The 23,546-nt window shown below is 37.2% G+C and overlaps 1 protein-coding gene across 1 annotated transcript in view; it reads left to right on the forward strand.

Annotated features, from left to right (window-relative positions):
- The window catches only part of NIPBL (NIPBL cohesin loading factor), a 190,776-nt gene extending 174,456 nt beyond the window's left edge, over window positions 1–16,320 (forward strand). Inside the window, exons 43-47 of the mRNA XM_065875684.1 lie at window positions 1,856–2,002; window positions 4,147–4,421; window positions 6,484–6,658; window positions 14,267–14,455; window positions 15,018–16,320. Of these exons, the coding sequence (XP_065731756.1) occupies window positions 1,856–2,002; window positions 4,147–4,421; window positions 6,484–6,658; window positions 14,267–14,455; window positions 15,018–15,383 (1,152 nt within the window). The 3' untranslated portion in view covers window positions 15,384–16,320. The remainder of the gene's footprint in view (window positions 1–1,855; window positions 2,003–4,146; window positions 4,422–6,483; window positions 6,659–14,266; window positions 14,456–15,017) is intronic.
- Window positions 16,321–23,546: the final 7,226 nt, after the last annotated feature.

Raw genomic sequence — 23,546 nt, forward strand, 5'->3', positions numbered from 1 at the left:
ATTCCTACGTGGTTTCATTGCCTGCTGTATATCATTAGCTGGATGCTCTGTCACCTCAGCATGTGAAATGCTAAACTGGAAATCCAGCTATCGTAATACAGTGGATTTCAGAGGAGGAACAAATCTCTGAAGGCCTAGGGGATAAGATGGATCTACTCTTAAGGCAGGGCAGGTGTAAAAACATGAATAAAGGTACAAAGATAAGAATGTGTGGGAGGGACTTCCCTGGTGGTCCAGTGGGTGGGACTCCATGCTCCCTATGCCGGGGGCCTGGGTTCAATCCCTGGTGGGGGAACTGGATCCTGCATGCATGCCGCAACTAAGGATCCCACATGCTGCAACTAAGGATCCCTCATGCTGCAGCGAAGATCCCGCATGCCACAACTAAGACTGGTGCAGCCAAAATAAATAAATAATAAATAAATAAATTTTTTTTTTTAGAAAAAGAATGTATGGGAAATAATGAATAGATGTTATTTAACTGGAGCAGCAAGATCATAATGAGGCATGGTTAATGGAGGATCTTGTAGACAGTGGAAAACTGTTGAAAGTGTTAAATTCAGTGATGAGGACAGGTGACAGAGAGCATTTTAGGAACACAGATTTTTTTAGTATTGTGTTCACATTGAAGGTAATACGGGATTGACCTGTTACGATGAAAGCTGGAAAGAAAACAATGACAGTAGGAAAGGAAAGAAGAAACGTTGTGAGGAAGGAATAAGTTAAATGAGAGTCTGTGAGAATAGTCAAAGGATAACTGAAATATTTTTGTCCTAAGCACCTAAAAGAACAGAATGTTGCTAAAAGCAGTTTGAAAAGGAGTTGCTTTGAGGAGATAGAAGAGGAATAGTCAAAGAGCTAGGAAGAGAAAACTAAGGAAGAAGGTTTCAGGAAGGAAAGGCTTGTCTGTATTTTTCCAACTTTAACATGTAGGTATTGATACACATTTAAAAATAAAAACGTGGGGGTTTCATGAGTACTAATAGCAAGTTCATTCCGTCTGTCCTATGGGATTTTTGTTATTACTACTGCTGATACTGTATTTTATGTTGTTTGGACAGCAGGATAAGGGAGATGTCTAGGAAGGAGTGTTTTTTAATTGCCTATTTTTTCTTTTTTTTAAGCTATAAATGTTTTAAAGGAATTTAAATATTAACATGTCTTTCTGTTTATATTCTGTATCATCATGTAAATGCTGAAAATCTCAGTTTGTTACTTCTTTTAAAGCAAACAACTAGTAGTAACCATAATTTGCCAGCATTAGTTTTTTGGTATGAAACTGGTAACACCGTCAGAATGACTCTGATATTCTAAATTATGTACACATATGAAACTGACAATTGTTTTATGAGTACATGAACTTTGATTTTTTTTTTAACCCACATATTAGTACTATAATTACCACTTACTTTTGAAGGCAGAATAGTAACTGTGTGTAACTGATCTCCATATGGGTTAAACTTTTAGAGGCACAATGACAAATAATTATGGATTCATATGTATACTTTCTGATGTGGTATGGATTTATCTTAAAGATTCTATATACTCTATAAGAAAACTTCAGGGACTCCCACTTGGGTGCACTAAAAAAGTTCACCCCTTCCCTTCTTAAGGTACCATGGTTTAAGTCATTATGAAATCTCTTAAAATGGGTTTAAGATTATTCTGTAAAATCCGTTTCTGTTCCACCTCCTCCCTTCTTCTTCCTTCCCTCTTCCGCTCCCCAACTCTCTCTCTCGTTCTGAAACATTAACTGAGGTGAAAGTGCCCTGTAATATTTTCTCTAAAAAGGCTTTTGTGATGGATTTCTAGATTATCCACTAAACATGTGTACCTTTTTTTCTAAAATTTACAGAAAACAGAAGTGAATATGCTCTTGTATATAGCAGACAATCTAGCCTGTTTTCCATACCAGACACAGGAAGAGCCGTTGTTTATAATGCATCATATAGACATTACACTCTCAGTTTCTGGTAGTAACCTACTGCAGTCGTTCAAGGAGGTAAGTTACACACATTACTATTCTTAATCTTTCAAAGTACAGGCATGCTATTTTCACTGTTTTGTTTCTCATTGTTCTTTTTATTCTTTTCATAGGTATATAAAATCTTTCTAAATAAACTTAACTGAAATCTGGGTAGTGCTTGAATTGGGGAGAGGAAGTGGGTTGCCATTTCATTTCCATTAAGAAAGATCTTAAAACCATTTCATTCCAGATCATTTAGGTGGAATTTATACACACACACGTGCACATGTGCATGCACACACACACACACACGTGGATTGTTCTCTTGATAAGCCATCCCGCTTTATTTATCTCACTTCAAGCATTGACCTTAAGTGTTTGGTGTTCATTCATATATTTGTTTAAACCCCATTTTAAAACACTTTGCTATTTTATAAATCTGGTAATGCTGTAGATAATAGTAGTATACTTGAAGAAATACAGAATAAATATAAGTAGCTTACTTACAAGTAAACACAGAAAATTTATACTATTGATTTGCTTATTATCCCTGAACACCAGCATCATAATGGAGTTGGCATATTGTATGCCCAAAATCTTTACTAACTTTTTTGTTGTAAACTTTGTATCTTTTCTTTCATGGTTTTTAAGAAGGAAATATAATTGGTTTCATTGTAAAAGCACCTGGTATAGCCCTGGGTACATAGTAGGTGCACTCAGTAATTTCCATTCTTTGTAAATTAATTGGAGTATTTTCATGTACCTGATGATATAAGTATATATCTCATTTTACAATATCGTAGTGCTGAAAACTCAGCCTGGTCAAACTCGTAAATCAGGGAGATCTTTTTTTGTTTTTGGTTTTGGTTTTTTGTTCTTTTGGGGTTTTTTTTGCTGTATGCGGGCCTCTCCCATTGCGGAGCACAGGCTCCAGACACGCAGGCTCAGCGGCCGTGGCTCACAGGCCCAGCCGCTCCACGGCATGTGGGATCTTCCCGGACCGGGGCACGAACCCGTGTCCCCTGCATCAGCAGGCGGACTCTCAACCACTGCACCACCAGGGAAGCCCAGGGAGATCTTTTTAATACCTAAGGGTTGGAATTACAGAAGTATCTAAACCCTTGCTACTTGAAGTGTGGACCAAGACCAGTAGCACTGGCCTCACCTGAGAGCTTGTTAGACCTGCAGAACCTCAGGCCCTACCCTAGACCTGTTGAAACAGAGTTTGCATTTTTAACAAAATCTCTAGTTGTTTAATATGCACATTAAAGTTTGAGAGGTTAATAATTTCCCAGGAACTTGATCCATCATGTTATCTTATTTTACTTCACTTACTGTTGTATATATACTTGTATCTGTTTCTCCTGTTTTATTTCTTAGCAGTTACATTTTGAATATTGCTTTGTAATCTGGTCTTTTCCACCTTGAAACCAGCTGACTTTGTTTCTTTTTAAAAGCTAACAGTTTCATAAAGTACAAAAACCCAGAATTTAAGTATTTAAAGAAAGTTGCACATTATCTTGCTGAAAAGTTCTTAAAAGGGAGAGTTTGATAGAAGCTGGGGAAATCAAGCCTATTATATTTTCCCCAGTTAAATTATAATTACTGGCTTCCCTGGTGGCGCAGTGGTTGAGAAGTCCGCCTGCCAATGCAGGAAACACGGGTTCGTGCCCCGGTCCGGGAAGATCCCACATGCCGCAGAGCGGCTCGGCCCGTGAGCCATGGCCGCTGAGCCTGCGTGTCCGGAGCCTCTGCTCCGCAATGGGAGAGGCCACAACAGTGAGAGGCCCGCGTACCGCAAAAAAAAAAAAAAAAAAAAAAAAAAATTATAATTACTTCTTTTCCTCTATAATGGCTTACCTGTATATCAAATTGTTACTTCTATAACTAATTTATCTTTCATTACTATAAGAAAATTCTCTCCCTTTGAATGATATTTCAGAATGGTTTAGGGAGGGTGGAACAGTGGTTGAAGGAGTGGATTTTATTTAGTCTTGGAACATAATTTTTTCCCCCAAGGGTTGCATCCCCAGTTGTTTATGGAAAATCAGAGGGTTTCAATATATAAAATACTAATATAAGGATACTTTTGAAGCTGTTAAATGGAGCATATGTATAGTTGTAGTGGTACTTTTGTTTTATTATTTTTTCAGACAGAATAATTTCCTCTTTTTTTTCAGTCTATGGTAAAAGACAAAAGGAAAGAGAGAAAACCATCTCCTGGTAAGGAAAATGAGTCAAGCGAGAGTGAAGAAGAAGTCTCCAGGCCTCGGAAGTCACGGAAACGTGTAGATTCAGATTCAGATTCAGATTCAGAAGATGATATAAATTCAGTGATGAAATGTTTGCCAGAAAATTCAGCTCCTTTAATTGAGTTTGCAAATGTCTCCCAGGGTATTTTATTGCTTCTGATGTTAAAACAACATTTGAAGAATCTCTGTGGATTTTCTGATAGGTAAGGTTGCATAAGCAGTGAGAGAAAAAACTTGCTGTGTTCAAATAATGAACAAATATGAAACCCAGTTTTGATTGCATGCTGAATATTAAAAATGCTCTTTTTAAAGGAATTTGTTCCTTTTAATTGGTGTATACTATTTTGTTGTATAATCTACCATAATTTGTCCATTCTGTTATTGAAGAGAGGAAAACTATTCCTCTAATTGGAGATAATGCATTATAAATTAGAGGACTTAAATCCTTAATATCCTTAAAAAGATACTAGAGAATTAGACTAACCTTAAAAATAGATAACAAATTCAAGTTTTTAAAGAGCTGTGGGGACTTCCCTGGTGGTGCAGTGGTTAAGAGTCTGCCTGCCAATGCAGGGGACATGGGTTCGAGCCCTGGTCTAGGAAGATCCCACATGCCGCGTAGCAAGTAAGTCCGTGCAGTACAACTACTGAGCCTGCACTCTAGAGCCCGCGAGCCACCACTGCTGAGCCCGCATGCCACAACTACTGAAGCCGGCGTGCCTAGAGCCTGTGCTCTGCAACAAGAGAAGCCACTGCAATGATAAGCACGTGCACTGCAACGAAGAGTAGCCCCCGCTCGCTCGCAGCTAGAGAAAGCCTGCGCGCAGCAACGAATACCTAACGCAGCCAAAAATAAATAAATTTTATTTAAAAAAGAAGAGCTATGAATGAAGAATAGATGCAGACCAACTAGGCTAAGTTCTAACAGTCTAGCAGCCTTTAATGTACACTATCAAGTAAGAGATAGAAAAGTACTAATAACTTAGAGTGCCCTATAATTTTACCCATTGTCAATCACTATAGGTATCTCTTTTCTGCCTGTACCCATGGAATTCTGGACATTTTCCACATTCATTGAAACCCTATGAAGTCACATGTTCGTAGGGACAGATAATGAAATGAGTAAAGTAGACCTGGTAGGTCAGTGGCAAAATGAACATGTTTCTTCTAAAGGGTTTAGATATTACTCAGATGTTCATCAGCTTGTTGCCATGGAAGAGAGTGGGAACAATGTGGCCAGAGCTTCCACCTTTTCAAGAGAAGCTAGATAATCCAGATTTTAATGAGAACTATCTTGATGTTAGATATTGGCAGCCACAGGCATACCTTGTTTTATTGCACTTCGCAGATACTGCATTTTTTGCAAATTGAAGGTTTGTGGCAACCCTGCATCAAGTCTGTTGGCTCCATTTTTCCAACAGCATTTGTTCACTTTGTGTCTCTGTGTCACATTTTGGTAATTCTTACAGTATTTAAATTTTTTTATTATTATATTTTGTAGTGACCTTTGATGTTGCTATTACAAAAAGATTACGATTCACTAAAGGCTCAGATGATAGCATTTTTTTAGCAATAAAATATTTTTAAATTAAGATATGTATGTTGTTTTTAGACATAATGCTGTCACACACTTAATAGACTATAATATAGTGTAAATGTAACTTTTATACACATTGGGAAACAAAAAAATTCATGTGGTTTGCTTTATTGCAATATTTGCTTTATCACGATGGCCTGGAACCAAACCCGCAACGTCTCCAAGATACGCCTGTAATTCAGAATAATTTAAAACCTTGTAAAGTCTTGGGGCAGTGCTAAGGTGTTGGAAAAATTTTGAAACAGTGTTGTTAATAATGTGAAACAGGTTTGTAAGCAATAATTCTGGTCACTGTGTAGAGAATGAATAGTTGGGGCACAAAACAGTAGAAGGAGGTAAACCAGTTAGGTAGTATTGAGTAGTTATATTAAAACTGTCCTACAGTCACAATCATGGTGCTAAGAAATAGACATGAGAAACTACTTTCATTTAAATGATACCTCTATTCAAGACAAATACTGACAGAAACAGAGTATTCTTTTTAATCTTTGATTTTGTGTCTTTACTTCCCTTTTTAAAATTATATTTATTTTGTATACAATTTCACTGGTTAAAATCTATATAACAAAAAGTTTAATTATAACTAAATAAAATTTAACTAGAATCAATTTAAATGTAAATGCCTAAAAAATTTGTTTTAAGTTAATGGTTTTGCTTTCCCAAAACAGTAAAATTCAGAAATACTCTCCATCTGAATCTGCAAAAGTGTATGATAAAGCGATAAACCGAAAAACAGGAGTTCATTTTCATCCCAAACAAACACTGGACTTCCTGCGGAGTGATATGGCTAATTCCAGAATCACTGAAGATGTGAAGAGGAGTATAGTAAAACAGTATCTAGATGTGAGTAGTAAAACCAAAATATATTTAATTTTGATAATGACTTTTTTAAAAAGTAAATTCTTTTGAGACAGATAGCTACCTCCTTTCATTGAAGGTATGCTTCGCGACCCATCACTCATTATTTTTGTGTATGTAGTTTTAATGAGTTACTTTAAGCTTGTCTTTCCCACTTCACCCACTGCACAATTGTTTTTTCCTAGGAAATACCAGCTGACCACTAACTTTATTTTAGTGAAAAGCAAAGTTTTTAGGCAAGTTTTAGAGAAAAGCTGTGACCATATATGTATTTTTTTAATTCAGTGGATTACATGGTTTATATTTCATCAAAGGAAAAACCATGAAAAGTCATCCTCCTGCCCTCTTCAGCCATTCTATTCCTCTTCTGGCAACCAATATTACTACTTTTTCATGTATTCTTACAGAAGCAGTACAAGTGTGTGTGTGTGTGTGTGTGTGTGTGTGTGTGTGTGTGTGTGTGTGTGTATATTTGTATATCTGTTACATATAGACCCACCTAAGAAGTATGTGAGTATGTGAGTGTATAAATTGTGCTTTTAAAGTATCTTTAAGAATAGGCAAATTCAGGGAATTCCCTGGCAGTCCAGTGGTTAGGACTCCGTGCTTTCACTGCCGAGGGCCCAGGTTCAATCCCAGGTCAGGGAACTAAGATCCCTCAAGCTGCAGTGTAGCCCAAAAAAAGAAAAAGGCAAATTCAGAGAGTCAGAAAATAGAACAGAAGTTACGGGGGGAGGGGAGGCAGGAATGGGAAGGAATGGGGAGTTGGGTGGGGTTTTTTAGATTTTTTTTAAACTTTTTATTTTGTATTGGAGTATAGCCAATTAACAATGTCGTGATAGTTTCAGGTGCACAGCCAAGCAAGTCAACCATACATATACATGTATCCATTCTCCCCCAGATTCCCCTCCCATCCAGGCTGCCACATAACATTGAGCAGAGTTCCCTGTGCTATACAGTAGGTCCTCGTTGGTTATCCTTTTTAAATATAGCAGTGTGTACATGTCAGTGCCAAACTCCCTAACTATCCATTCCCTCTACCCTTCCCCCACAGTAGCCATAAGTTCATTCTCTAAGTCTGTGAGTCCATTTCTGTTTGGTAAATAAGCTCATTTGTACCATTTTTTTTAGATTCCGCATAAAGCAACATCATATGATATTTCTCTTTCTCTGTCTGACTTCACTCAGTATGACAATCTCTAGGTCCATCCATGTTGCTGCAAATGGCATTATTTCATTCTTATGGCTGAGTAATATTCCATTGTATATATGTACCACATCTTGTTTATCCATTCCTCTGTTGATGGACATTTAGGTTGCTTCCATGTCTTGGCTATTGTAAACAGTGCTGCAGTGAACATTGGGGTGCATGTATCCTTTCAGACCATGTTTTTTTCTGGGTATATGCCCAGGAGTGGGATTGCAGGGTCACATGGTAGCTCTATTTTTAGTTTTTTAAGGAACCTCCATACTGTTCTACATAGTGGTTGTACCAATTTACATTCCCACCAACAGTGTAGGAGGGTTCCCTTCTCTCCACACCGTCTCCTGCATTTATTGTTTGTAGATTTTTTGATGATAACCATTTTGACTGGTGTGAGGTGATATCTCATTGTAGTTTTGATTTGCATTTCTCTAATCATTAGCAGTGTTGAACACCCTTTCATGTGCCTCTTGGCCATCCATATGTCTTCCTTGGAAAACTGTCTAGGTCTTCTGCCCATTTTTTGATTGGGTTATTTGTTTTGATGATATTAAGCCACATGAGCTGTTTGTAAATTTTGGAGACTATCCCTTGTCAATCACATCATTTGCAAATATTTTCTCCCAATATGTGGGTTGTCTTTTCATTTTGTTTATGGTCTCCTTTGCTGTGCAAGAGCTTTTGAGTTTAATTAGGTCCCATTTGTTTATTTTTGGTTTTTTTTCCATTACTCTGGGAGATGGATCAGAAAAGGTATTGTTGCGATTTATGTCAGAGAGTGTTCTGCTTGTGTTTTCCTCTAGGAGGATTTATAATGTCCAGTCTCACATGTAGATCTTTAATCCATTTTGAGCGTATTTTTGTGTATGGTGTTAAAGAATGATGTAATTTCTTTTTTTTACATGTAGCTGTCCAGTTTTCCCAGCACCATTTGTTGAAGAGACTGTCTTTCCACCATTGTATAATCTTACCTTCTTTGTCATAGATTAATAGACCATAGATGGGTAGGTTTATTTCTGGGCTTTCTGTCCTGTTCCATTGATCTGTAGTTCTGTTTTTGTGCCAGTACCATACTGTTTTGATGACTAAAGCTTTGTAGTATAGTCTGAAGTCAGGGACCCTGATTCCTCCAGCTCCATTTTTCTTTCTCAAGATTACTTTGGCTATTTGGAGGTCTTTTGTGTCTCCATACAAAGTTTAAGATGTTTTGTTCTAGTTCTATGAAAAATGCCATTGGTAACTTGATAGGGATTGCATTGAATCTGTAGATTGCCTTGGGTAGTATAGTCATTTTGACAATATTTATTCTTTCAATCAAAGAACATGATATATCTTTCCATCTGTTTGTGTCTTCTTTGATTTCTTTCATCAGCATGTTATAGTTTTCGGAGTACAGGTCTTTTGCCTCCTTAGGTAGGTTTATTCCTAGGTATTTTATTCTCTTTCATGCAGTGGTAAATGGGATTGTTTCTTGAATTTCTCTTTGTGATCTTTCATTGTTAGTGTGTAGAAATGCAACACATTTCTGTCTATTAATTTTGTATCCTGCAACTTTACCAAATTCATTGATGAGCTCTAGTAATTTTCTGATAGCATCTTTAGGATTTTATATGTATAGTATCATGTCACCTGCAAACAGTGACAGTTTAACGTCTTCTTTTCCAATTTGGATTCCTTTTATTTCTTTTTCTTCTCTGATTTCCGTAGCTAGGATTTCCAAAACTATGTTGAATAAAAGTGGTGAGAGTGGGCATCCTTGTCTTGTTCCTGATCTTAGAGGAAATGCTTTCAGCTTTTCACCATTGAGTATGATGCTAGCTGTCGGTTTGTCTTATATGGCCTTTATTATGTTGAGATAGGTTCCCTCTGTGCCCACTCCTGGAGAGTTTTATCATAAATAGGTGTTGAATTTTGTCAAAAGCTTTTTCTGCATCTACTGAGATGATCATTTGGGGGTTTCTTAATATACAGATTTATTTATTTTTGGCTGCATTGGGTCTTTGTTGCTGCGTGTGGGCTTTCTCTAGTTGCAGCAAGCAGGAGCTGCTCTTCATTGCAGTGCACAGGCTTCTCATTGCTGTGGCTTCTCTTGTGGCGAAGCATGGGCTATAGGCGTGGGGGCTCCAGTAGTTGTGGCACGTGGGCTTAGTTGCTCCACGGCATGTGGGATCTTCCCAGACCAGGGCTCAAACCTGTGTCCCCTGCATTGGCAGGCAGATTTTTAACCACTGCGCCACCAGGAAAGTCCTGATCATATGGTTTTTGTCAGTTTGTTGATGTGGTGTATCACACTGATTGATATGTGGATCTTGAAAACTCCTTGCATCCCTAGGATAAATCCCACTTGATCATGATGTATGATCCTTTTAATGTATTGTTGAATTTGAATTGCTAGTATTTTGTTGAGGATTTTTGCATGTATGTTCATCAGTGATAGTGGCCTGTAATTTTCTTTTTTAGTGGTATCTTTGTCTGGTTTTGGTATCAGGGTAATGGTGACCTCACAGAATGAGTTTGGGAGTTTTCCTTCCTCTGCACTTTTTGGGAACAGTTTCAGAAGGATAGGTGTTATTAGCTCTTCTCTAAATGTTTCATAGAATTTGCCTGTGGAGCCATCAGGGCCGGAACTTCCGTTTTGGGGGAGTTTCTTTTTGTTTGTTTGTTTTTTGGCTGCATTGGGTCTTTGTTGCTGCACACGGGCTTTCTCCAGTAGCAAGGGGGGCTACTCTTCGCTGCAGTGCACAGGCCTCTCACTGCAGTGGCCTCTCTTGTTGCAGAGCACAGACGGGCTCTAGGCATGCGGGCTTCAGTAGTTGTGGCATGTGGGCTCAGTAGTTGTAGCTTGCAGGCTCTAGAGCGCAGGCTCAGCAGTTGTGGCTCACGGGCCCAGCCGCTCCATGGCATGTGGGATCTTCCCAGACCAGGGCTGGAACCCATGTCACCTGCATTGACAGGCGGATTCTCAACCACTGCGCCACCAGGGAAGCTCGGGGGTTTTTAAATTACAGTTTCAATTTCAGTGCTTGTAATTGGTTCATATTTTCTAATTATTCCTGGTTCAGTCTGGGGAGACTGTACCTTTGTAAGAATTTGTCCATTTCTTCCAGGTTGTCTATTTTATTGGCATACAGTTGCATATAGTAGTCTCTTAAGATCCTTTATATTTCTGTGGTGTCAGCTGTAACTTCTCCTTTTTCATTATATTGATTTGAGTCCTCTCCCTTTTTTTCTTGATGAGTCTGGCTAAAGGTTTATCAGTTTTGTTTATCTTTTCAAAGAACCAGCTTTTAGTTTCATTGATCTTTGCTCTTGTCTTCTTTGTCTGTATTTCATTTATCTCTGCTCTGATCTTTATTATTTCTTTCCTTCTACTAACTTTCAGTTTTGTTTGATCTTCTTTCTCTAGTTGCTTTATGTGTATGGTTAAGTTGTTTATTTAAGATTTTTCTTGTTTCCCAAAAGTAAGGTTATATTGCTATAATCCTCTTTGAACTGCTTTTACTGTATCGCATAGGTTTTGGATCGTTATGCTCTCATTTTCATTTGTCTCTAGATATTTTTTTTATTTCCTCTTTGATTTCTTCAGTGATCCATTGGTTGTTTAGTAGCATATTGTTTAGCCTCCATGTATTTGTGTTTTTATAGTCTTTTTATTGGAGTTTATTTTTAATCTCACAGTGTTGTGGTCAGAAAAGATGCTTGATATGATTTCAGTTTTCTTAAATTTACCAAGGCTCACTTTATGGCCCAGGATGTGGTCAGTCCTGGAGAATATTCTATGTGCACTTCAGAAAAATGTGTTTTCTTCTGCTTTTGGATGGAGTGCTCTATAAATATCAGTTAAGTCCATCTGATCTAATGTGTCATTTAAGGACTGTGTTTCCTTACTGATTTTATGTCTGGCTGATCTGTCCATTGATGAAAGTGGAGTGTTAAAGTCCCCCACTATTATTGTGTTACTGTAAATTTCTCCCTTTATGGCTGTTAGTATTTGCCTTACATATTGTGGTGCTCCTAAGTTGGGTGCATATATGTTTACAATTGTTATACCTTCTTCTTGGATTGATTCCTTGATTGTTATGTAGTGTCCTTCTTTGTCTCTTGTAACAGTCTTTATTTTAAAGTCTATTTTGTCCTATATGAGTATTGCTACTGCAGCTTTCTTTTGATTTCCATTTGCATGGAATACCTTCTTCCATCCCCTCACTTTCAATCTGTATGTGTCCCTAGGTCTAAAGTGGGTCTCTTGTAGACAGCATATATATGGGTCTTGTTTTTGTATCCATTCAGTGGGCCTGTGTCTTTTGGTTGGCACATTTAATCCATTTACCTTTAAAGTAATTATCGGTATGTGTGTTCCTTTTGCCATTTTCTTAATTGTTTTCGGTTTGTTTCTGTAGGTCTTCTTTCTTTCCTCTTTTGTTCTCTTCTCTTGTGGTTTGATGACCATCTTTAGTGTTATGTTTGGGTTGCTTTTTCTTTTTTCTGTGTGTATGTATTGTAGCTTTGGGGTTTGCTGTTCCCATGAGGTTTTGATATAGCAGTCTGTATATGTACAAGATTGTTTTAAGTTGCTAGTCTCCTTCCCACCTAGAGGAGTTCCTTTAGCATTTGCTGTAGAGCTGTTTTGGTGTTGCTGAATTCTCTTAGCTTTTGCTTGTCTGTAAAGCTTTTGATTTCCCTGTGGAATCTGAATGAGAGCCTTGCTGGGTAGAGTATTCTTGGTTGTAGGTTCTTCCCTTTCATCACTTTAAATATATCGTGCCACTCCCTTCTGGCTTGCAGCATTTCTGCTGAGAAATCAGCTGTTATCCTTATGGGAGTTCCCTTGTATGTTATTTGTCATTCTTCCCTTGTTGCTTTTAATAATTTTTCTTTGTCTTTAATTTTTGTAAATTTGATTACTGTGTATCTTGGAATATTTGTCATTGGGTTTATCCTGCCTGCGACTCTGCAGTTCCTGGACTTGGGTGACTATTTCCTTTGCCGTGTTAGGGAAGTTTTCAACTATAATCTCTTCAAATATTTTCTCTGGTCCTTTCTCTCTCTCTTCTCCTTCTGGCACCCCTATAATGCGAATGTTGGTGCATTTATGTTGTCCCATAGATCTCTTAGGCTGTCTTCATTTTTTTACATTCTTTTTTCTTTATTCTGTTCCGTGGCAGTGATTTCCACCATTCTGTCTTCCAGGTCACTTATCCGTTCTTCTGCCTCTTATTCTGCTATTGATTATGTCTAGCATATTTTTCATTTCAGTTATTGTATTCATCTCAATTTGTTCATTAATTCTTCTAGGCCTTTGTTAAACATTTCTTTCATCTTCTCAATCCTTGCCTCCATTCTTTTTCCAAGGTCCTGGGTCATCTTCACTGTCATTATTCTGAATACTTTTTCTGGAAGGTTGCCTATCTCCACTTCATTTAGTTGTTTTTCTCAGTTTTATCTCGTTCCTTCATCTGGGACATAATTCTCTGCCTTTTCATTTTGTCTCTCTGTGGTTGTGGTTTTCATTCCACAGGCTGCAGGATTGTAGTTCTTCTTGCATCCACTGTCTCAGGAATGGGGGGAGTATTGAATGGGTACAGATTGAGTTTCTTTGGGGGATGATGAAAAAGTTTTTGAAGTGACTGTGGTGATGATTGTACAACAGTGTGAATATACTTACTGTCAATGAATTAAACACTTTAAAATGGTAAATTTTATGTTATGTATATTTTACCAGAATAAAAATTTTTTAACGTTTTAAAAAAATTTTCGAGATTGTCCTAAAAAGTAAAAATAAAGTCTTTAATTTTAATCTACTTAAAGCTGGTAGTTGAACACAACTAATAATGATTTTTTTTTGACCAAGAATGTAATGTACACAATGGTTTTCATATTATTCATAGACTGCAAACCTTGTACTCTAAATTTGACATTTATTTTAGTTCTTTAAAATTCTTCAGCATTTTTTGTTTCCTGTTGTATCCTCTTATCTTGGTGGAGAGCAGAAAATGGGGGCAGAAATGTTTAAAAGTCTGTCAATAATTAGTAATCACTTGGCTGCTTGATAACTTGGATCAGGGTCCGCAACATCTGGCTTATGGGCCAAATCTGGCCAACTGCCTGTTTGTGTAAAATAAAGTTTTATTGAAACAGCCATGCCCATTCATTTTTGTATTACATTTTGGCCTGCAAAGCCAAAAATACTTACTATCTGGCTCTTTACAGAAAATGTTTGCCAGCCCCCAGCTTGGACAATAGCTAAAGTCTGTTTCACCCACACCAAACCACTACCATGGAAAACATTTAGGAAAAAAATTTTAAATAAAGGAAAACATTTAGGAATTTGGCAGTCTTACTTGAAAAAAATTTACTTAAAATTCTAAATTAATATCTAATTTTTGTAGTTCAAACTTCTCATGGAACATCTGGACCCTGATGAAGAGGAAGAAGAAGGGGAGGTGTCAGCTAGCACAAATGCTCGGAACAAAGCAATTACCTCGCTGCTTGGAGGAGGCAGCCCTAAAAATAATGCAGCAGCAGAGACAGAAGATGATGAAAGTGATGGGGAGGATAGAGGAGGAGGCACTTCAGGGGTGAGGCGGAGGAGGAGTCAACGTATTTCGCAGCGTATTACGTAAAATGATTTTTATGTGCTTATATATGTCAGTCTATTAAATGTACACCGAGTAATGTAATACTTATGAGAGAAAACATTTTGTAGATAGAAATTCTCTACTTATCCATTTATACATCCTTTTGTAGAAAGTTTAACATAAAAGACAATAAAAAAGAAAAAAACAGAAATGAGATTTATCCAGCATAAAGGGTTATTAATTTTTCTTTGGATTGTATTAATGTGTGTTATCCTTTTTTATTGTTGATAAGTTTTATGTAGCTTTATGGTTCATATGTATATATAATTTTATATATCAATAAGAGTAAAGACACGGGTACAAATTAAGAGTTACATGGTTTTACAAGTATATGTTAACCCCTTGGCGCTGGCGGTCACGGTGCGTCTCATTGCCGGCAATGGAAGTGTGCTGGGAAATCCCAACTCCCGGCGTCAAGGGATTAAAAGCAATAAAGACAATAATTTCACTAAAATTATTTTGTGTAACACTTGGTCTTTTTTCCCCCCTCCCAATGTTTTAGTCATTGAGAAGGTCAAAACGAAATTCAGACTCTACGGAGTTGGCAGCACAGATGAATGAAAGTGTTGACGTCATGGATGTCATCGCTATTTGCTGTCCAAAGTACAAAGATCGACCACAAATTGCAAGAGTAGTACAGAAAACCAGCAATGGCTTCAGTGTTCAGTGGATGGCAGGCTCCTACAGTGGCTCCTGGACTGAGGCTAAGCGCCGTGATGGCCGCAAACTGGTGCCTTGGGTAGACACTATTAAAGAGTCAGACATTATTTACAAAAAAATTGCTCTAACGAGTGCTAATAAGCTGACTAATAAAGTTGTTCAGACTTTACGATCCCTGTATGCCGCCAAGGACGGGACTTCCAGCTAATGAATTTGTACATGCAGCCAAATTTACAGGAGTTTTTTTTTAAAGGCAGAGAAACTTGAAATATCAACATTCTGGCAAAAAAAAAAAAATCAGTTTTATGAAGAGTAAGAATGGAACCTGGGATGCAGGAACAAAAGAAGGAAATGTTGGGCAAAACATTTTTGTGGGAGCTCCCTTCGCTGTTGTGCAGCAGAAACAGATCCTCAGCTCATTTTTCCTCCCACTGTATTATAGTTTAACAAACATTGTTTATATCTTGGAAAAAACTTTCTGTTGAAAAAATAAACAAGTGAATGTTGGAAATTAGTCTGTTAATGTTCTTAATAAAGTGTTCTTGGAGTTTAACCTAGCAGCGGATGGCTTTCTTTAGCTTAGCCCAGTTTCCAGGGAAGCATTGTTTCTTCCAGGCTGTAAAATGGCAGAATCTCCTGGATATATAATTTATTCTGTTGGAAAAAAAAAAAAAAAAAAGCATGCAGTATCTATGACCTATCTGCAGAAGGAGTTTTTGTAAATGTAGATTTTGATGTATTAGGTCACCCTGAAAACAATACAAGAAAAGGGATCCCCAGGCAATCTGGTGGAGCGAATACTGCAATAAATTTTTTTACTTCTCTTTGTTACTTGTCTGTTTCCATTTGAATTTCTTATTGTAAAGATCTGTTTAAATCCATTTATATTATTTTGCAGTCTTTTATGTAAAATTTATTATATCACTGGTTTTCAAAACAAAACATAAAATATTGTTTATACAGTTTGTATAGGCTGACTTCTGAATAATTGGTATCTATTATTTTCATTCCCATAAGAGGGTGTAAACAATTAATTCCAGGGTTTTATTGTATCCTGCAATATTTAGTATTAACTATATATGATTTAGCACTGTGCCAAACACATTTTCAAGAGTACATTTTGATATAAAAAGAAACTATAGTTTATTCCTTGTATGCTTCAATTTCTTTCTAGTAATGTCATGATGGTAATATTTATTTTTTAAACCTTGGGAAAAGATAACAGTCTTGGGGAAAGGTAACAGTCATGCTATTTTGGAAAACTAGCATTTCTCTTAGTTAAAATTATGCCATGTGTTATTTTCAAAATAGAATTGAGATGACTATGACACTTCATAATAACATTACATTTTTCACAAGTTATTTTTTAATGCTGAAAAAGGAATAATTTTACTAGTTGAGATGTTTACTCATTTTCTATTCTAAATGTTTTATACATCTTTTGGGAGCAGTTGTCATTTATGTGTTACTACAGATGGGGAGGTGGGTATTTAATTAGTTGATTTGCATAGTTGATGCTCAGAAATACTAATGCCTAAAATTTACAGGGGATGAGGTCTGTTTCAAAGTTAAGTCTTTTTAAAAATATGTACTATTTTTAAGTCAGCTTTTTAAATCTGACCTCTAGAATGTTAAGTTTTATGAAATTGGCCAATAAATGAAGATACTCAATTTGTGAGGAAGAGTGACATTGCCATAAAATACCTTTTTGTGAACACCTATTAAACCACTATGAAAATACCTTTACAGGATCCATTTCCTATGTGGAATTATTTCAGAACATTTTCTTGAAGGAAATGTTTTCTCATTCTTCTTTTTCTTCCAGTTAATTGCATGTTTCCTCTTCCTTTTTACCATGAACTACGTGGGACAAAGCTATTATAGATTGGGTTTTTTCGCCTCTGGAGTTTTATCAGCAAAAGATTTGAGATGGCTTTTGAAAACAACAATGATATATCAATAAGAGTAAAATACCAGTTAGGAAAAGTAGAATGTAAAACCCAGCCTCTAGAATTTTAAAGAATAGAGATGTGGGTAAAAAAAAACAGCCAGTTTTGAATGCTGACATTCAGTGATGCATGGTGTTTGTGGTTTTTTTTTTTAAGGAACATTTATCTATTTGTTTGTTTGTTTTTGGCTGCGTTGGGTCCTCGTTGCTGCATGCGGGCTTTCTCAAGTTGCGGCGAGTGGGGGCTACTGTGCAGTGCGTGGACTTCTCATCGAGGTGGCTTCTCATTGCGGAGCATGGGCTCTAGGCACGTGCGCTTCAGTTGTGGCACGCGGGGTCTAGAAACACAGGCTCAGTAGTTGTGGCACACGGGCTTAGTTGCTCTGCGGCATGTGGGATCTTCCCGGACCAGGGCTCGAACCTGTCTCCTGCGTTGGCAGGTGGATTCTTAACCACTTCACCACCGGGGAAGTCCCCATGGTGTCTTTTAATTTTTACAAAAACTCTGCTAGTTAAATCTTTTTTCCCCATTTTGTAGATAAGGAAAACTGAGGTTCAGCAGGATTCAGTAATCTACTTTTAAATGTTATAATAGGGATTTAAATTTGGAGTTGGAGTAATTGTATCTCACTACTCTAAGTTAATTGAATGAACATCAAGCATTAAAGGAGAGGATCCTTTTGGAAAGTAAACAGTTCTTAAAGGATCCTTGGAGTATATATACTTGGGGATCCTATTTAGAGTAATGCTTCTGTTAGCTTGGTTGGTCATAGATGAATTGCTGTCTTCAGGAATTTTACATCTATTCTAAGCTCCAATATTTTAGCTATTAATATATTAATATTGGTATAATTGATGAAACCCTTAAATATACAAACTAAGGTTTTCAAAAAGTAGATTTCTCAAATGTGATTTTAGGTCTTAACACTAAAATAAGTTAAGGCCTTGGCAGTCAATTGTACAAAATCAAAATTTTGAAGTGTATTGGGAATTTACAAATTTCAATCTGTAGTTTGTTGATAAGTAGTAAGCTGTACCATGTTTTATTGATTTGTATTGAAAAGAGGTTATATTTGAAATGAACATTTCTAAGTATGCCTTCACTTTTTATATTAATATGAAATTTAATATTTTCTTATTTAAATTATTTGTTGTTATTTTGACGAATGGGTCATTTTTTTAAAAATCCGTACCAAGATACAAATTCAGGAAATAGAATTTAGTAATCTCTAGGAGAAGAAATTCTGAACTTTTAGGGGAAAGTAGTATATGGCTTATTCTGTTAATATATTGAGTATTTGAATTGTTAGCAGGTAAACTGAAGGACACGGCAATTTGTAACAACTGTAGTCTGTTTCGTGAAGACAGGTAAGTCTTTTTTGGCCAACCCAATAGATTTCATGACCAGCAAGCAAATTTATCATACCTTCATTTAGAAAGTGAATTTAACCAGGAAGGTGTATGGTTCTCCCACACACCATTTTTAGTTGCATAAAGCACTCATCCTGGTCCCTATCTTAATGTCCAGGTAGTCTGCATCTTTAGAAATATTGATATCAACTGGAATAAGATTACTTTTGCAAATATAAAATGCATCAGATTACCCATTAAAAATAATAATTTGAAACATTCGATAGTAATGTTTGCTCTACAAAAGTTCTGCTTGTGTGAACCTTTTGCCTTGCTCATTTTAAAACTATTTATGAAGTTTAACCCTTAGCTAATTTTTGTCATAGGAGATACTATTACACAAATTGATTTTTATTTATGTGAAGGTTTTTTTAATTCACTTGTCCTATTGGTCCCATCTGAGAAACATTTGTGTGTAAATTTGGTATGATAGAAAGGTCACTGACCAAATTCCAGTTTGTATAGTATATTGACCAAGTGGTCATAAAATCCTCATACGTTTTGCATGACAACCAAGAGAAAACCACCAACCCACCCTTCCTTTTTAAGACTCCCGTTGTGTATGGCTTCGTTGCTCATAGTGATGCCATGTGCACACAATTTTTTTTTCTCATCAGAATTTAACTATTTTAACTTTTTGTCATGGAACCACCATGTAGTTACCACTCAGTTTCAATCAATTCTGAATTTCTGATCAAGCTTGTTTGCATTATACCCTATACACTCCTCTCCCTCCTTTTTCTGAAACAAATCCGAGGCATCATATTATTTCATCTATAAAAATATCTTTAAATGTTAAATACTCCTTGACCTCAAGTATCCAGTAAGTGTTCATATTTTCACTTTCCTCAAAATATGTCCTTTTTTAGTTTTTAAATGTATCTTCATCTGCCTTTTATTTGCAAATTTTTCATGAATAAAGTCTTTGGATTCTTAAGAAAATAGTTAATTCTAAATAGAGGAATAACAGTTATTTTCTGGTTTGTAATCATTTTTCTTACCTGAATTTATTGTACATTTAAGAGTCGTCTCTCATCCAAACTCATGTATTTATTCTTTTTTTTTTTTCATGTATTTATTCTTGAGCGTGGATAATTAGAACAGAGGTACCATTACAGAGATAATGAAGTAAGGAGATAGGTCTAGTTTTCAGACAGATGGTGATAAACATCCTTTGAATTCAACTTGGCAAATGCCAAGCAAGCAATTGGAGATAAAGAACTGAAGTAAGGAAACAGAGGTTTAAATAGATAACAGAGGATACCCTAGGATTATAGTCCCTCTGTTAGAAACTTTTGTGTTAATTATTGTTTGAAATAAGTGGACTACAAACTGATTATTTTTTACTCTATAGTTCATAGGCATTACAGTTTTTGCTGAATGGAATTTTGCCTCTGTGTTTGTATTTGTTATTTTTTTCAGTCTTTGTTTAATCTCAGTCACTTAGACCCTTAGAAATGAAAAGTTATTTTGTGTTACTTTGTCAAGTAGTTCTAGGGTCTTCACCTTTGACATTAGCCTTTCTTCTGCTAAGACATGCCTGTAAGTTTGGCTTGATCATAACTTGCCTAGAATTATAATTTAGGCTTAGCCTTATTAGATTTCGATTCTGAAATGAAAGGGAAAAGTAATTATAATCTAGGTTTGTCATAAAAGCTAGACCAACAGTGGATCTGCACATTCCATAGTTTTAAAAATACAGAATTACACAATATGAGGAATCTGAGAAATCCTTTAATCCAGCTGTTCTTAACCACTTTGTAATTCATGAACTTCTTTGAGAACCTAATGAAAACCATGAACTCTCTCTCCTTAGAAAACTGAACAAATTTATATCCAGAATTGTGCATACAATTTCAAGGGATTTATGGTTACCCCACCCAGGTCTATGTATGAATGACCTGACTTGAAAATCTATGGATTACAAGTTAAGAGATCCTTTCTAATACAAACCCTTCTTTTTAAGGTGAAGTTAAAGCTCAAAGAGGTGACTTGTTACCTATAAGCTACATACTTAGAGCCAAGAGTGAGCCAAGAGCAACCCTCCAGATGTGCTTAATAAGGAAGATTTCGTCAGGTCATTCTTCAGGCACACGTTGAGATCTGAATGAAGGCTACTTGATGGCTAAATAACTGTCGAGATGCCTACCATCCTGTTAGATAAATGGATATGGTAAAATGTAGTATGTATATATATATTTTTTTTTAATTTAATTTTTGGCTGCGTTGGGTCTTCGTTGCTGCGCCCGGGCTTTCTCTAGTTGCGGTGAGTGGGGGCTAGTCTTTGTTGCTCTGCGCAGGCTTCTCATTGCAGTGGCTTCTCGTTGCGTAGCGCGGGCTCTAGGTGCATAGGCTTCAGTAGTTGTGGCTTGTGGGCTCTAGAGCGCAGGCTCAGTAGTTGTGGCGCACGGGCTTAGTTGCTCCGCGGCATGTGGGATCTTCCCGGACCAGGGATCGAACCCGTGTCCCCTGCATTGGCAGGCGGATTCTTAACCACTGTGCCACCAGGGAAGCCCAAAATTTAATATTTTATGTGTTCTATTTTTAGTTATCTTTTACATTACCTGGCTTAATATAGAAGACTAAAACTTGGATTGATGAGAAGTCAGAAGACATAGTCTGAAGCCATTGTTTCAGAAATAAGTGTTACATGAAGTTTGGTAAATAAAATCATTTAGCCATGCTAAGTGGGAACTTGAAGTGTGAGCAGCACAGGGTGTGGGTAGTAAAGTATCGAAAAATGAAGTTACAGAACTAGGGAGAGGTAAGTACAGAATTACGAGAATTTAAATGTGTAGGGAGTGGAAGGACCTTAAGCAAGGGATTACTGAAAGCTCACTCCGGCTGCTACTAGAGGATAGATTTAAGGGTGTCAAGAAGAGGATATTAGTGCAATATAGTCTCAGGGATGGTTAGAGCCTGAACTAGGAAAATGATGATAGTAGGGATAAAGAAGATTGGAGAGATTGCAGATGTATTTAGGAACTAAAAACAGCAAGACTTGACAGTTGACTGATAAGGTAAAAGAAGACAGTTGTCTAGAATAGCTATCGGGTTTCTCTACTTTAGATGACTAGGTTCAATTTTAAATCTGTTGAAAGTGAGTGCCTATGGGATGTTCAGGTGATGTGCAGAAGGTGGGAACATGACACTTTCGGGGGGACGTTTGGTCAAGGGCTACATTTGGGACTCATCAGCCACGTAAGCTGTAGTTACAGCAAGCAGAGCAGAGCCAAAGAACAACCTTGGAGGCTACTAACATTTAAGGTGCAGCAAGAAAATATGCATTTGTGATGGAGGCAGGTGAAATGATTAGAAATCTGGGAAGAATCCAGAACTAAGGGATTAGAGAGTTTCAAGAAGGTAGAGAGCAGCACATGAAATGCCACAGTAAGACTGAGACTGAAAAATGCTTGATCCCGCCATTCAGGATGTAAATGGTAAATTTTAGGGAGAGTTGTTTCAGGGAGGATGAGAGCAAAGCCAGATTGTGGTCGAGTTGAGAAATAAATGAGAATCAGGGAGAGTGGCAAGGGCGGGAAGAGAGACAACAGAGTACTGAAATGCTGACTAGTGAAGCTAGAGAGAAAAGCAGATAATAAAGGGCCTAAAAAGCGTATTTAAGAGTTTGGAAGGGCTTTAAATAGTAAATATCCTCAGGGTTGTGGTTCAGAAAAAGCACTCACTGGCTACAATGTGGGGGGTTGTGAAGATGCCAAACTGCGTTATTTTTCCCAGCAGCACTCACCTGCACTGCAGGAGTGACTCACCAGTGAGCCGGGGGTGGGAGTTTGTTGGGGGCATAGTTGAAGAGCTGGATTGAGAGAAAATGGAAGGATCAAAGTTCAGAGGTCTCCATGAAGTGGGAGAGCGAGTAGAATGAGAGTGGCGGAAGTGGAGTAGTGGAGTGATAAAGTCAGAGGACTGTGGGAGTTCTGAGGTAGAGTGGTTCTGGAAACCAGGTAGGGAATGTGACCGTAGGAATGAATGGATCAAGTGAACAGGTGGAGTTTGGTACTGCAGAGATGAAGGAATCACAGGCTACATTCTGCACTCCTTTCCTGAGCTTAAAGCATTGGATTCTACCTCTTTTTTTTCCTGTCATACTGTTTGTCTTGGAGATCACTTGGTATTGACACTGGTTCATTACTTTTAGTTTTTGCAAATTCAGTTATTTTACAAGTATTTGCTGAGTGCATACTATCAGCAACAAACTGTGCTGGACCCATTGGCAACAAGCTTGTGTTTCTAGTGGAAGAGATAGGAAATTAACCACAAAGTACACAATTATAGTTATTAAGTTACAGTTGAAATGAGTGCTTAAAAGGAAAAGTAACAGAAATCATGAGAGTATGTAGCACTAAAATAGTCTGGAGGGTTGGGGGAGACAAGAAAGGCTTCCTTCTCCAAGTGAAACTAATCCTCGGATAAAGCCTGACATGTAATATATATAATAGATACCAAATAATGTTGGTTGAACCACTGATAAAAGGGAGAACTTCTCTTTTTTTTTTTGTTCCCAGCAGTTCATTCCTTAGGGACATGATGGTTGAACTCTATAAAGTCTGAGGGAAAAAAAATTAGATGAAAGAAGGGGATGCAAGAAGAATCCCAAGTTGATGACAAGGCATATGCAAAGGGCCTGAAGAAAAGCGCATATTGCTTAAAACTTTGCAGTTCCTGTGAATGGCAGAGAAAAAAAGAGTAATGATGAAGCTGATGAAATAGATGGGCCAAATCACGCTTTTGTAGGCCATGTTAAGGATGTCCTATGAGCAATGGGGAGCCATTAAGAAATTAAGATAGGTGGGAAGTGGAACAGGGATTTGCTTTTGTGAAGTCAGATTTGCATTTTTAATTATTTATTTTTAAATTTATTTTATTTTATTTTATTTTGGCTTTATTGGGTCTTCATTGCTGTGCACGGGCTTTCTCTAGTTGTGGAGAGCGGGGGCTACTCTTTGGTGCTGTACGAGGTTTTCTCATTGCGCTGGCTTCTCTTGTTGCGGAACC

Source organism: Phocoena phocoena, chromosome 3 (assembly GCF_963924675.1).
Source record: "Phocoena phocoena chromosome 3, mPhoPho1.1, whole genome shotgun sequence".
Lineage (NCBI taxonomy): Eukaryota > Metazoa > Chordata > Mammalia > Artiodactyla > Phocoenidae > Phocoena > Phocoena phocoena.